Below are 16,250 nucleotides of genomic sequence, written 5' to 3'. Positions count from 1 at the left end.
TTCTGGTGTGAAGCTGTTAACAAAGTTAACTTGATAATTCAAGGTCAACTTTACAGCTCAATGTTAAAGTCATCTTAGTAGCCAACAGCATTAGTAGTGACCTGTCAATCACAAGGTAGTCCCGCCCTAAAGCATGCATAATGTACTGGATTGAAGAAGACTTGAAACTAGAGATTGAGACCATAAACTCATGTTTACAATGTTTAGTGAAATAATAAATCTAGTGAGAAGTAGGATCATTTTGTCATTGACTTCCATGCAATCGGACTTCTTTTTGCAACCAGAGGAGTCGCCCCCTGATGGCCAGCAGAGAGAATGCAAGTTTAAGGCACTTCAGCGTTGGCTTCACTTTTCAGAACTGGAGGTTTCTGCCTGATTGATACTCTTTAGGCAAACCCTTTGATTCTGAGAATTTATGATGGCCATCTTTCAAAAATATTTGACATAATAAACAACAAATTACCAAGTTGTTTTGAATAGATTAATCAATAATAAGAACAACAGTTTGTTTGTAGGCCTCTCCCTGCATGCTATCAGACTTTTCAGCAGCCACCTGTAATGCACTTATAGTAACTTGAATATAAAAACATATTAGAGTGTGAGCACCTGGCCTGACTACTGCTAACTTTCCAACGAGACATTAAAGAGAAATGGAGAGCTGCATCAGTGAGTGTGGGAGTGGAGGGCTCGGCAGCGTGTCAACAGCACTCCCGTCAAGAGACAATCCTCTCCACTCTCTGTCTCTCTCTCTGTCTGTCTGTCTGCTCGGTTCCCACACAGCCCGGGAACATCAACGCTTGTTCTCCAGCCTTGTTGCTGAACTGGCACTCAGCCAAACATCATGCCGCTGCATCCCAGCGAGCCGGTTGCCACCCGTCTCCAGGGAACCACTTCAAACACACACATACTCGCGCCCTCAAACACATGGGGGTAAAACATCACCTTCATTTTGTGGAGCAGGGGCACGACAGCTCCTGGATCTGGTTCCCCCTTTGATGCGGCCCCCAAGAACGTTTGATCCCGTACCGGTTGAGCCCCACCAACGCTCTGCTCCTGCCCCCTCCTCCCCCTTTTGCCTCCCTCTTGCCTCCTCCTCTTCACTTACCACACACCAGCACGACCTGCAGAACAGCGCGTACAAAGACAAATCACACAACAGAACTCTTCTGTCGAGCAGCAGTCGTGATGCCAGCTTTGCATACATCAGGCTCCTGAGCAACTATACCAGACTGCCAAAAAGAACATGGCAACTCTGTCACGATGCTGAGGAAGGCTCCTCTTCACAGTATGAGAGCTGGCTATCCAACCTCAGAATTTATTGGGCACGGACCAAACATGTTTCCCTCATACCGCGCATCAAAAACAGTCAAGTAATGAAAGCTGGCATGAATGTCTGGTCAGATAGATCTTGTTTACTTCTTCTCTGATCAAAGAGTTCATAATTTAAAGCAAAATGGGGCCAGTTTTAGACAATTTTGTATCAGATGCATACTTGCATGTGCGGTTGCTGGTGTTTGGACATGGAACAAGACTGTTTTCACTCAAAGACACAACAGCAGTTGCTAATTGACCTTTAACAGTTGGAGGAAGTGCAGAAAACTGTGATATAAACCGAGTGTGAGTTCAATCATGAACTTGGAATGATGTCTAATGTGTATTATGTGTATGGTCACATATTAGTTCAGCATGTTGGCATGCTAACACTTACTAGCATTAAACAAAATACAGCTGAAGTTGATGGTAATTTCAAGCATTTGAACAAATCAACAGTTTTCGAGGAAAATTGTTTCCACTTGTCTGACTCATTTTGGTAGCAGCATAGTATAAAACATGTATTCATTATATCCAGCACAGCTCCAGCTCTGATGCTTTTACTCCACTGGGAGCAGTGATTTTTTCCCCCTTTGGACTGAGAGTCAATAAGATCCATAATACCTTGTTTTGTTGCCATCTGGCCTCTCAGCAAATGAATGAGGGGCTAAGTAGCTTTCAACACCTTATTCATCCCCAGTACAGCATCTAGCCAGCAGCAGGCAATTTAGCTCTGTAATTGATTTAGTGGTTGGCCTAAAAGACGCTTTCACTCCGGGGATCGGATTATGGTACTCTTACTTCACTTTTGATCGCCATTAGCCAATTTCTCTGCTCCGGTGTGATCTGTGGGTATTTAGAGTCAGAGAGGAGAGAAACAACGTGTTGGTGCAGTCAACATGTCCTATTTACTTCCGTAGAATGTATTTGTTAGTGTTTGGGGAGCTGCGGAGCGTTTCCTTCCTGGAGAACATGAGGAAATCAGCTGTCAGGACAAGTTGAGCTCTTCACATCAGATCATAATTCGTTTTTTCTCTCTTGTGACAGCATCCTGTTTGCAGACATTGTGGGTTTCACCAGCTTGGCGTCTCAGTGTACTGCTCAGGAACTGGTCAAACTGCTCAACGAACTCTTTGGGAAGTTTGATGAGCTGGCTACAGTAAGTGCTCTCCCTTCCCCCCCGCTGCTACCCCTCAGCTCATGTCCTTCAGAATAAAAATTAAGAATGCTTAATGGGCACTAAAACGGAGCGAGTATTAGTACCGATATATTAATACAGACAGTGTAAAAAAAGTTTTCCCTTTAAAACACGTAAACGTGTTCTGTTAGAAACCCAATATACACGTCCCGTTAATATAATATCCTTTGACATTAGCTGTAAACACATTTAACACTGACATTGATGATATTAGCAGTGACATTCACATTTATTTAGAGTCACGTTTTTGTCCAGCTGATACGTGCAATATTGTCCTTTTAGCTCTGGGTTTGGTCTCCACCAACAGCTGAGGGAAAGATCTGGCTCTTTCACCACTATGTTCAGCTGTGCCGGGCAGGTCGCGTTCAGTCAGTTAGAGAACCGTTTTATAGAAACCAGAATGTAACACTGAGCCGGAACTGGGAGTTTACAGGCTCTAAATCACATCTGTGAGCTGAAAGAAACTACTAGTTCAGCAAGTAAACCTTTCACATTACACATCAGGAATTCATGTATTGTTTATAATAAAACAACTGATTATAGCAGCTTTAGATGTGGGTATTAAAGAATTATGAGGACAGGTACTGAACGAGTAAATCATATCTTTTCAGTGTTCTTTAGATGCATTATGTAGTCATGATAATGTTTGTAAATTACCTGAAACATATCTTTGGGAGTGCTGCAATTCTTTTGTTGCTTTCTTATTTTATTCTCATCTTTACTTACTTTATTTCCTGTCGTGAACTGATGCCACTGAGCCATCGTAGTGAGGGAGGTAAGCTGGCGGCAACTGACTCCAAACATTTGGTCAGCCTGTTGTTTCTTTGCAACACCAGCAACAATGAAATATATCATTTAGTCCTGGAGCTCAGTGAAGCCATATATATTAATCCAATAATGGAAATAAAGCTGGTGAGGCTGACTGATGATGATCAGGAGGAGGAGGAGGAGGAGGAGGAGGAGATGAAGGTCAAGAAGGATAGGAAACTAGTAAGAGCGGGAGAGATGAGTGAACCGATTTTTGGACAGAGGGGAGATAAGGGCTGAGGAGGTGGTGTCTGTGTGTGTGTGTGTGTGTGTGTGTGTGTGTGAGAGAGAGAGAGAGAGAGAGAGAGAGCACTATTGGGACTACTGCCCTTGATAAAGAGAGTGTGTGTATGGTAGCACACATTGTACACTATGTCAGTAAGCCTGTATAGCGTTGTTCTCCAGGAAAGATTAGGTGAGTGATAGGTTATCTGCCGCCAAACTACCATCATATTAATACTGCATGACACACACACACCCACACACACATACACACACACACACACACACACACACACACACACACATGGTTTTAGCATAGGCAGTGCAGTTGGCCTAAGACTACCTCAGCAAATACACACACAGTTCAATAACCCACCAGGTGCACCTGCAAGAACTATAGATTAAATCTTCACAGCTAAAGATCCACTGACAGTTCTGGGACTTTCTATCACATCTCACGGTCTTCGTCATGGAGTTGGCTCAGTCAAGTGTGTAACTCTGGTCACATGATAACAGTTGAGAAAAAACCCCTAATGAAGACTGAGATTAAAGTCCTCTAAAATGCAAGTAAGTTGTCCTTGAGTCAATATTGTTTTGTCAAACCCCAGAACAGCGTGTTAAATTTCATAATCACCACTCAAGAGAAAGCGTTTTTAGCTTCTTCTGAGGCGTTTTTCTCAGCAGTTGGTGGAGACCAAAACAGAGCTAAAAGGAGAGTGAGTTTTGGACTTAGTTGATCAGATGGATACACAGTGGGATTATACTGTTGGATGTTATCTGTCAGCTTGTTTTGAAGTTGTTCTGCCGTTCTTTAATGCATCTTTAAAAAAATACCAAATTTAGAGTTTCTAAAAGCAGTAACTGTTTTCTAGCACGTAAACCAAAACCACTTATGTCCGATGTGATTTTCAGCTTGCTCTTCCTAAATGCAATAACTGACTGACTGTTTTCCCTGCTATTGTTTTCTTGAACAGATTTGGAGTTTGGAGATTTGGAGACATTGTTTATTTCGATATTTATTTAAATTATAACAATTTATAGAAAAATATATTTCCTGTTATAAGGGTAAGGAGAGGATAAGGAGAGCAACTTTAGAACATCTTTTAACAGTTTGAGCATAAATGTTATACCTTTAACCTTCTGAAATTTATAACCTATATAATTTTAGGTTATATAGGTTATATTTATTATTATTAAACGCCTGTCAAACATTCTGGATTTAATCATTATGCTGACACCTAGCAGAATCTAAAATGATCTAAAACTTAACCCCCATTTCCACCGCCGCCGCATCAATGCAGAAAAACTGTAGAAAGTGCGTCAACTAAAGCAATAAACATCTGTAGGTGCACACGTGCCAGTTATTCTCTCAAAGTTTGCCTTTCACTTGACATTTTAGTTTTGTCTTGTTTGATTTTTTCCGACACAATCCGATATAGGTTTTAATTATTTTTAATTGTTATAATGTGACAGTCAAATATATCTCATCAGGATCTTTCTTCTGATATATAAAAGTAATTCTGGCCCATAATTTTACACCACATTTAAACTAAACGCTCATCCTGCCTCTGAACTCTTCTTCTACCAGGCCAAGAGATCTCTCCAGTCTGTTTACTCTCGTTCTACGTGCACACACTCACACACACACACACACACACACACACACACACACACACACACACACACACACACACACACACACACACACACACACACACACACACACACACACATAAACGCACAAAAGTCACATGATCAGCAGGATTATCCCTCTTGAGTTCATTCTGCATCTCAGCAATCAGTCATGGCTTAACGTGGGATGAGAGAGACAGAAGGGGGGAGAAAGAGCAAGATGCAAGGTGATATATGGCTTGCTATCAGTGCTGGAGCACTCAGAAAGCCATTATATGGAATTCTTGTGATGAGGATATATATATTGTGTGTGTGTGTGTGTGTGCGTGTGCGTGTGTGTGTAGCTTCAGCTGCATCCTAATTGAGATTTATACCCTGTCGTGTTAGCGAGGGAGAAATTCACTTTCAAACCGGCTCTGTCACAGCTACTGAGCCTGTCTGACTGCTGTATGCTACACAACACATTTATCCCCCGGAGGCTCACCCTAACGTAACCATAACGGACATACGCCCAACTTAACCCTGACCTCCACCTAACCATAAACAAGTGAATCAAGCCAAATTGGGGAAAACGATTTTGCCCTCAATTAGACAAACTGTGCCCAATGGGCTGGTTTTAAAATCTCAAATTAGTCTCCAAAAACGCACACAGATACCTTTCTCATGAGACATGGCTTGCTGTCAGCTGATCATTTCTCTCTCATTTCTGTTCACGTTTCCTCGCGCTGGGATAATCATCCACATTCTGAATTCTCATATCCTCCCACGCCAGAATCTTTCTGCTCCCATGAGCAGAAAACCAGAGCAGCCCGTCTCCTCTCTTCTCATCTCCGCCTCTTACCCTGAAGTTGTCATGAATCCACTGTATTTGTGTGTGTGTGTGTGTGTGTGTGTGTGTGTGTGTGTGTGTGTGTGTGTGTGTGTCACTCAGCGGCTGCCTGCAAGCTAAGCTTTGTAGGGTCTACCATTACAACTTTCTGATGACTGTGAGTGATGGAAACCTTATTGTGTAAATAAACCTGTACACTATGTTATCATGCAGCCATGCCGCTGTTTGTGTTTTTTTGCAGGGTCCTTGTTTGTGTGTTCATGTAACGTAAGTGTGTGTGTGCGCATGTGTGTGTGTGTGTGTTGGTGTTTGTGTCATCGTTGCGGAGTTTGTGCACAATGTGCACTGTGACAAATAACTGATCTGTCTGCGAATGTGTGGGCGGGATTCTACTTCAAGAGCATGTCGGAGCAATTAGAGTTGGCCTCAACTGCAAACGCACACATGGTTGCACAAGCACACACTTTGGATTCATGTGAGCAGAGATGCAGCAGGAGCATCCATAATATTTCTGTAGGTTCAGGTCTCACGTAGCAGGAGTAAAAGTACACTCCTTAGTGTTACGTGTCACCAACTTTCAGCTTTTACATGCTGGAAAAGTCTGCATGATAAGAAACTTTTGCTTATTTCCTATGAGAAACAATTTGGAACCATCAAGCTTTGTTCATCAGAGGAATCGCTTTAAAATGTTAAATTTAGTTGAGCTGAAATGGAAAAATGCCCGTTTAACCCCTTTAGATCACATCCCAGTCGTTTTTGTGCACCTATTTAAGAATATATAACTTTTTTAAATGTTTTATTTATTTATGTTTTTCTTCCTGGAAAACAAAAAAGTGGTTACATCAGCTAGTACCAACCAATTTCAACAAATAATATCATGACATTCATCAATCAATCTGCAACATTTGGCAGCACAGAAAAGGTTGTGAGCTAATAATTTCAAGGGTCAAATGAAATTCCCCCCAATGTTACGTCCTGTCTGCCGATCCTGTTTCACTCAGAAACACGGTACGGAAGCTGGTGAAGCATTCAAATTTTGCAATATTCAACATCTTAGTTTTGCATATTAGCATGCTATTAAGCACTACATACATGGAAACAAAATACATAAACCACGGTATTGAGAGAAATTTGAACTTTGACCTGATGATGGCCCTATATGAAATAAAATAAATAAAGAGGGACCAAACTTAATACAATTCCTCCTGTACCACATTTCAAAGCAATTCATCCAATCATTAAGATATCTGTGCAGGTTCTCAGTCATCCAGCTCATGGTCGTCTTTGATAGGACACTTGCGTGGTGAAACAACTTACAGTAAATCCTCTAATACAGGCCTGTATTCTATTACCAGCCGGGTCTCTAACATTCCTAGTATAACTAACATCCAGCTGGTAGACTGCGTTTGTTTCAGACAATCATCCGTCCGTCTCTTTCTTTATGTCTGCAGGAGAATCACTGCAGGCGGATAAAGATCCTGGGGGATTGCTACTACTGTGTGTCAGGACTGACCCAACCGAAAGCAGACCACGCCCACTGCTGCGTGGAGATGGGACTGGACATGATCGACACAATTGCGTGAGTCAGACAGACACACACACACACACATCTCCTTTATAACATGCATCTGAGGGCCCACACAAGTAAAAGTCATCAGGTTCAATCTTCACGGACACAGTGTATGACAGAAGAGCCATTAGCGAGCCAGAGGGGCACGCTCACATGCATTACAAGCATGCATTATTAAAGCACAGAGAAGCTCAGATAACAACACACACAGAGGGAGAGCAACGTCATTCTCTGCTCAGGTAGACATTACCTCACTATATCTATAGTTGATTCCTGGTGTATTAATACTCTGAGATCCTAGAGAACAAAAGTAGTACCACTTTGTTGAAAGTCCTGCATCCAAATGTTTAGTTAAGTAAAAGCATCAAAATGCTGTATAGTCAAAGTACCAAAATTAAAAGTATTCATCATGAAAATGGACCATAATGCATATGTGGCGAGATGAAGGCTGTGGGTGAGTTGTACCAACAACGCCACCTGAGGAGTTTCGCCCCAGGAGATAGTTAAGTGTTTAAAGAGGAATAGTTAGATACCTTTACTATTACAGGCTGCTACAGGTTCGGACACCACTGGGCAGAGACGTTTTTAGAAAAGTATAAAAATAGTTTTTATTTTACAAATAATAAATGAAATGCGTCAAATCAACATAGGCTGCATATTCAAATACTCAAGCAAGAGGAGGGGGGTGAACAGGGCTGGGGCTCATCACGGTAGACCACGGTAGATATATATAACAGGCCTCACAGCTAAATGTTAAATATTATGTAAATTAACAAAATCAAACAATATGTTTTAAATAAGAAAACAAACAAAACAAACAGTAAATCAATATTCGTTAAACAAAATTAACAAAATAAATCCTTTTCACATTAGCACAAATAATTAATAAATCAAACAAAATTCCTGAGGCTGTAACAAACCCTGACAACAGTTCTGTGAAGAGCCTTTCTTAATCACAGCTCCATCATGGCTCTGGAGAGCCGAAGAGCCACAGAACAGTTTAAATGAGCCAAAACTAAACAGCTGAACAAAACAGCAGCGTCGTCCAGGGAGCCGTGGCGATAAATGGACATATATGGACCTCATATCAGACCAGGTAGCAGAGTTACTGCACGGCTTCCACCTGATCCCAACTGTGGCACAGAATATGAACAATTAGCCGGGAGGGATGAGCAGCAGGTAGAAGGAAAAGAGGAGGGCGGACAACGCCGACTTACCACGAGGAGCCACAACCACACACGGACGGCCTCCAGCGGGACAACTCGGTCCCACGGCAACAGCAGCCTGCCGCACTACAGTCACAAAAGGGAGAACCGTGTCACCAATGCGCCCTGTGGCACGCTAAGTGGGAGGAAGGACAGCGGTGCGCATACCTGTTGTTTTACAAGAGGAGGCGTGCGCCACGATGATCCGCCACGCCAAACAGGGCTCCACCACACTCACAGACACACCACAAAGGCTCCAGCGCCTGCACCGGCTCTGCCACACCAGGCCACAGCCACCACGGAGGACGAGCAGAACCGGAAAGGAAGAGAGAGGCCGCAGGTGTGACCAGACCAGTATAAGAAAAGTATGCAGCGCCGCCCATCAATCAGTGCGCCAGAACACACCTGATGTGGATGGAGCAAGGAGGAGGGGGAAGGGATGGGAAGGAAAAGACTATCCTGCCACACATATTTAATCATTAGGTTATAATGAATTAAACATTTCATCGTGTTCATCATTCCAATGTCGCAGCTCTAAAAGGTGCAGCTAATTTCAACTACTTTGTATACTTCCCCCCCCCCGAGTTTTATCCTTATCCTTAATTATTAATTGTGTGTTAACTATATTTGTATTATTAATCAGAAAGCAGTTCAGTCAGACAACTCACGTTGTTTACATGTTTATTGTAGCAGCAGCACATAATTAGAGTTTGGCGTCTAAGCTCCGGCCTCATCACTCCCCAGCTAAACTTACAAGAGACAATGGGTAGTGATGAGTAAATATCTTAACCCCTCCGGAGCCTACAGGTGGATGCTGGGGAGGTGGAGGGGTTTGGATGAAGTTGACAGCAGTACTGACGTGCAGCAGAGGCAATGACAGCCGAAGGGGGGACACGGGAAACGTCATAGCTTAAATAGACCGCCAAATAGGGAGGAGATTATTGGACTATGAGGTATGTCACATGATTATGAAGGCGCAGGACGTTTTGATTTAGCATTACACAGAATTAGGAATAAAAGCCTGTTTCAATTATGATATTCCAAATATAGGCCTGACATAAACATAAATAAAGGTAATTTAATTATTCATATTATTTGATAATTTCAGTGAGATATTTGGATCAGCATGAAAACACACACACACACACACACACACACACACACACACACACACACACACACACACACACACACACATTTCCCCCTCCAGCCTGACAGTCGGCCACGTTTTCTTTTTCCATCCTCCTGTAAACACACAAACATCATGGCTGACCTTTCACTGGTGACAAGGAGCTTTGTGTAGTGATTTACTGGAGAGGAAAAGTCCTGCTCTGCCTTCTGTGCACCACAACAGGAGGAAGGGAAGGTGGTCGACTCGAATTTGAAGGCCTTTCGTAGAAGAAAAAAGGAACCAGAAAACGACTTAGAGAGAGCATATCTCCACCCAAGCGTTAAAAAAAGCTTTTTTAACATCAACAGAAGTATAGTGATAAACAATTCACAGTGACAGAATTCCTAAACACAACGTTAACAATACTAATGCTCTACTGCCATGCTAGTCCGATGAGGTTGTTAGCAGACACAGCGGTGCTTTGAGATAAATGTTTATTTGTTCACCATCTTGGTGTGTTAGCAGGCATTTCTAATTAGCACTACATATAAAGTGCAATTGAGGCTGGTGGAAATGTCATTAGTTTTATCGGACAGATTGAACTTTTAACCTGATGATATTTCTAAATAAAAAGTCAAAATGTCAGACAGTTTCATCCTCTGGGGACCTTGAATCTCACTGCAAACTTTCATGGAAATCCATCTCTAGGATGCACTCGTCGTATCTGAACTACTACTTGTTCTTCGATCCATTGCCTAAATGTCCACCAAGTATGTGTGTTTAGATCCTGCTAGCTTCTAAGAAAACAGAAAGACAGTTGAATAAATCACAACTTCGTCGGTGGAATAAAAATGTTCTTGGTTTTGTTTTGACAGTTTTAGATATTGAATGTGTCCCCCCCCCCTGCAGGTCGGTGGTGGAGGCAACAGAGGTGGATCTGAACATGCGTGTCGGTCTGCACACAGGACGGGTGCTGTGTGGCGTGCTGGGCCTCAGGAAGTGGCAGTATGACGTCTGGTCAAACGATGTCACACTGGCAAATGTGATGGAGGCTGGAGGGCTGCCTGGGTCAGTGCTGTATTCTGTATTTTGCCTTTTTTACTGTTTAGCCACAGCCTGAAATATTTTTCAGAAGCACATTGTATTGACCCAAGGAAGAACAATGTTATCTTGTAATTATGAAACCCTATTATGATATAACATCTCTAATAGGCAATCATAATTAAAGATCTCTATCAAATAGTTATGTTTTAGATAGTTGTCTTTATCATGAGCTTTTTTTAGATACAGCTGAAACGAACATGGTAAAGATGTATTAAGCATGTCATGATCATGAGTTTTCTTATTAAGACATATATTGCAACTTAGAGACTTTTTCACATGATATAGAAATCAGAATTGAATGTCTTGCAAAAATCCAATAGCTGCATATTAGATATTTTTAGAGCTTTGGCTCAGAATGTATTATTGCACAGAACAAAGACCGTGTCAATGTCCCTCTCGGCACCTGACCTATTGTTTAAAGACGGAATTGAAAAATGATGTGACGCGCAACACTGTTTTGAAACAGGATCTAAGTCTGTAAGATATTGTTAATTGTAAAACAAACCTACAAAGCTTTGTCGTGACAGAACAGCATCCCTGAGCACAACAAGTGATACGCTGTTTGTACCAGGATACTGTGTTTTTACACACGATGACTGCTAGTTTATAGAGAACACACTAATAGGAATATGTTATGGAAAGGTGGGCTGGACTGGCTTCTAATAGTATTGGTACAAAAATGAAGTTTAATGGCACAAATATATAAACTGTATCAGGCTTTAGCTACAAAGGCAACGCGACCTGGGGCGACAGAGCCTTCTCCATAGCTGCCCCCTCCCTCGGCACTCTCTCCCCAAACATCCGTGCTCCACACTGTCTGCTTTTAAATCACAAGTCAAAACCCGCCTATTTACATCAGCTTTTAACCTGTGATTCGTGTTTTTAATACTGTTTATTGTACATTTTTATTTTCTTATTGTTTTATATTTTGATGTTTTGTTTTACCCTTGTGGTGTCTTTGAGTTTCCTGAAAAGCGCTTTGTAAATAAAATGTTTTTATTATTATTATTATTATTATTATCATTATTATTATTATTATGAATTGTTGGTTTTGTTCTTTTCATACAATTCATCAATAATAGTAAAAGGATCAAATAGACACTTTACCTCATATTTGGTCTCAGCAGGTTATTGGGATTATGATTTGAATCATTATGATCATGATTTTAAGCTTAACATGACTTAACCATGAGTACTAAATTAATACTTCATTAAGAAAAACGAATGTAAAGAAACAAGCTGATTTGCAGTTAAAAAGCACTGAAATTTGGTCACCTGATTGGCTCAATTTGGTCCTGAAGTGAAGTAACACGATTTTGGAACTTGTTACCAGATTAAATGAGTCGTTAGGACAGAAATGTCTTCGCTGTAAAGAATTTTCAGCAAGCTGAGGTGCTATTAGGCCTTTAAAAATAATGAGAGAGGAAACGTTAGTGTGGGACTTTTATCACTAACTGCCTTCCGTCCTCTGCTCGCAGCAAGGTGCACATCACACGGACCACCCTGGAGTGTCTGAACGGAGACTACGAGGTGGAGCCTGGCTTCGGCCACGAGAGGCACGCCTTCCTTCAGAAGCATCATATAGAGACGTTTTTCATCGTGCCATCACACAGACGCAAAGTATGCCACGATCGCCTTTTCTTTTTTTTCTTTTCTTTTTTGCATTTTCCATCTCTTACTCGAGAGGTGACGGATCTATCAATGTTGTAATACTTAATCCTCTGATGCAGAGGCAGGCCATGTGTTCAGCTGGCACACGCATGGATCACTGTCTCTCACTTACTGTACATGTGCACAAGAGCAGATGTGTGTCTACTCTTAGCATTTTAAATCCACACACAAACACACACACATAAACACTTCAGGTTTTCTAACGTTGCACACTCAGTTTACTGGAAAAATCCCAGTCAAGTCTACTTTATTTCCACAAATGAGACTTTGAGAATTCTCCAATCACAAAACAACAAAACAAAAGGCAATCGCTGTTTGAAGGGAAAACATTAGAAACATCTCCCGTACCTCTCAGTAGCATCTAGGTTGTACTTTCTTTCCTGTTGAACTCATTATATTTGTCCTCATTTCCAGATCTTTCCAGGTCTCATCCTGTCCGACATCAAACCAGCCAAGAGGATGAAGTTCAAGACGGTGTGCTACCTGCTGGTGCAGCTCATGCACTGTAGGAAGATGTTCAAGGCCGAGATCCCCTTCTCCAACGTCATGACCTGCGAGGATGACGACAAGGTATTTAGAAGTCATCACTGTGTGTGTGTGTGTGTGTGTGTAAAAAACTACTGTACAGAATAGATTAATATATCTGGTTACGTAGTAAGATAAATCTTTTTAATGGGTTTGTACGTCCATTTGTGATGGAGTGCAATCCTGCTTGGATTCCTAATCTGCTACACACACACACACACACACACACACACACACACACACACACACACACACACACACAGTAATCTGGTTTTCTAGATTTTGCAGCATCATAAATCCTTCAGTCTGCCAACTACTTGTTGAAAAGGAAAGCAGTGGAATAGATATTATGAGCACCTATTGATAAACTCATTGCTTTTAAACTGGCCGAGTGAGTGTCGTGGATACGGACGTGATATTTGCACGTGGATATGTGCATCGCTTTGAGCTCGTTCACATGTTTCTCATTATCTTGGTGAGCATATTTGCTTTAAGTCAGCAGCGAGTCGGCCACACTGCTGCTGGTTCGTTCCTCGGCCGGTCGCCGTTTGGTGGTTGATGATTGCCGTCGAGGCATCACAGGTACCTGTCAGAAATAGCCTGCCACCCATAATCCCCCAGTCGTTATTTAGTACGTGATAATTCTGATGAGGTTGCAGTATGACTGCTGGTAATCACCCACAGCCTGGTATCATCTGCTCTAATAGCATTAGCCGCATTGTTAGATGATTATCTGAGTCGCCAAAATCCTAGCATTGTGACACAGTGGAATTTCATAATGGGTTTATGACACGTGGTTTATTTGGGCAAAATGATATTACGCATCACGTGGTAGTTGTTGAAAGTGGTATTGTGAAGATTCATCATTTGTGTCCTGATATTGATAATTCTAACTCTAACTCACATTTTCTGTGTTGTTTCAAAATACTGACGCTACATTCGACAAAATTCCTGAAATAAGGCACACTGCATCAGTAGGATCATCATTTTTATAAGAAACACCTTCAGCCTTGAAAGATGACAATTACACTAAAGGTATTATATTACTTACTTAATTACTTATATTACAATATTTGTCTTCATTGAAGCTGAATGATGAAGTGAGAGAGTCGCTGTTTAAAGACTAAAGACTTTAACGAGTCTGATGTACAGTATGTGCCTGCTTTATAACAGATCATGCACATTTAATACCATACACTATGATAATCCCTCTTGCAAACCATTTTTATATTTGTTGGCTTCTTTTTGTATCTAACTGAAAAGGAAGGAGTCTCTGTATGTATGTCTTGTTCTCGACAACGTTGATGCGATCCGCTTCACACGTTGTGGGTGTATTGCTGAGGACCCAGGGAAGGGCAATGTCGAGTTGTTTCACTGAACGGCTGTCAAAATAGCTTCAAGCAGCAATACCAGAGGCCGAGCAATCGGCCCAACCAGCAATGCACTGGTTTTGAAACAGAACAAATGTCACATTCTCGTTAAAAAGAGCAACTTATGAAACTTGAAAAACACAACATTATTAGTATCTTTTAACGTGCTACTCTGTACATTTTGCACAGATAATTCTGTTTACTTTCACCTTGAGCTTTACTTTAGTTAGTTTCTTAGTTTATGGCATCACGGCCACTGATTTTCATGAAGCTCGTCCCCCAGGACGCCTCCACAGGACCGACACCAACTCCATCAAACAAAAAAGGCAATTACTGTAAATTGCAATAACATTCACACCACAGTGGAATCTGCCTACATCTTCTTTCCTGAATAATTACTGCGTGAAACACCAGTTTGCTGTGCCATTTTTTAACATAAATTAACTAGCAGCCAGCAAGAAGTTGAACTTCTGTGAATGTGTCGGCTAACCTACGTCACCCCCCTGAGACGCAAGAAGAAAGCAAATCTTTTATTTTATTTCTTTTTTTTTTACTGACAAAAATATAAACGCACCCTGTATTTGGATAAGTAACTTTAATCTGACTACTGGTTTGGCAATATTAGCGCGTTAGACTACTCGTCACTGAAAAAAGTAGTCTGACTACAGCAACGCGTTACTAAGAAGCATGTTAGTGGCATCACTGAACATCAACCATGACTGTTCATCAGTGAGGGCCCGGACCATGCTGGCTGCTTACTGGGAACCATCGATAATGTTATTGATCACACATGTGCTTTTACTAGGAGGGCTGAGCCACTGCTGTTCAGATGTTAGGTACATTATAATGTTTAAATACGACATTCATATTTCTGTTTCCAGAACTGCTAAATATCTGTGCAGGCTTAAGGGAAGACGCCACACATTCAGGCCACCTCGCAGTGGCTCCCTGTCTGCTATAAAAATCTAATTGAAAATCTTATTAGTTGTTATGGCTTATTAGATCTTCCAACCCAGATGTGTTCATTACTGTATCCCATGATTTCTGAGAAGTTACGTTTCAGTTGCGACGCCCACACAGGAACAAACATCAGATAGGCTGAGCCTGTTATTATTTTGTCATTAAGCCATGGTTTTATATTCTTGCTTTATGATTGAAGCCAGTAATTAGCATTCATTCATTTTATTATTTACACCTATGCTTTTATTACTGTGACAAGTCAAAATGTCCTCAGTGTATTTTTTCTGTATATACCATAACGTTTGAATATTTTCTAGTTTATTCCTATTTAAATGCACCAGTAATCACTTTTGACCAGGTGCAATGATTACATCATGTGTCACAATTACCCAGGTGAAAATTAATTCAGGCATAACATTTGTTTGCCGCTATAAAAGGCAAGACATTTGCATATTATTCCAACTTTGTGGGCTACCCTGTGTGCATCGTCTATTTGTCTACACATGTGTGCATTTGTATACAATTTTAGTCTTTAAAACGCTACATGAATACATTTGAACGCTTTACTTCATGAAGTTTCCACTGATCTTTGTCTGTCTGTGAAGTTCAATGACACAATGCTGACTTCACAAGACGCTGCATTGGTATGCCTCACCACACCAGTCAACTTTAACACACCAGATGGGCTTGGTCTCTGCAGAGCCTGATTGTTTTGTCTTCCTGGGTGTCTGACAG

General features: G+C 41.4%; 1 protein-coding gene across 1 annotated transcript in view; it reads left to right on the top strand.

The window, feature by feature from the left end:
* adcy1a (adenylate cyclase 1a) overlaps window positions 1-16,250 on the top strand; it is a 40,219-nt gene that overhangs the window by 6,554 nt on the left and 17,415 nt on the right. The window contains exons 4-8 of the mRNA XM_084010749.1: window positions 2,359-2,470; window positions 7,451-7,578; window positions 10,795-10,953; window positions 12,468-12,609; window positions 13,075-13,230. Of these exons, the coding sequence (XP_083866875.1) occupies window positions 2,359-2,470; window positions 7,451-7,578; window positions 10,795-10,953; window positions 12,468-12,609; window positions 13,075-13,230 (697 nt within the window). The remainder of the gene's footprint in view (window positions 1-2,358; window positions 2,471-7,450; window positions 7,579-10,794; window positions 10,954-12,467; window positions 12,610-13,074; window positions 13,231-16,250) is intronic.

This window comes from Eutrigla gurnardus (genome assembly GCF_963514095.1).
Source record: "Eutrigla gurnardus genome assembly, chromosome: 6".
NCBI lineage: Eukaryota > Metazoa > Chordata > Actinopteri > Perciformes > Triglidae > Eutrigla > Eutrigla gurnardus.
Note: the sequence above shows the minus strand (reverse complement) of the source record. Positions and strands in the feature narration are given on the sequence as shown.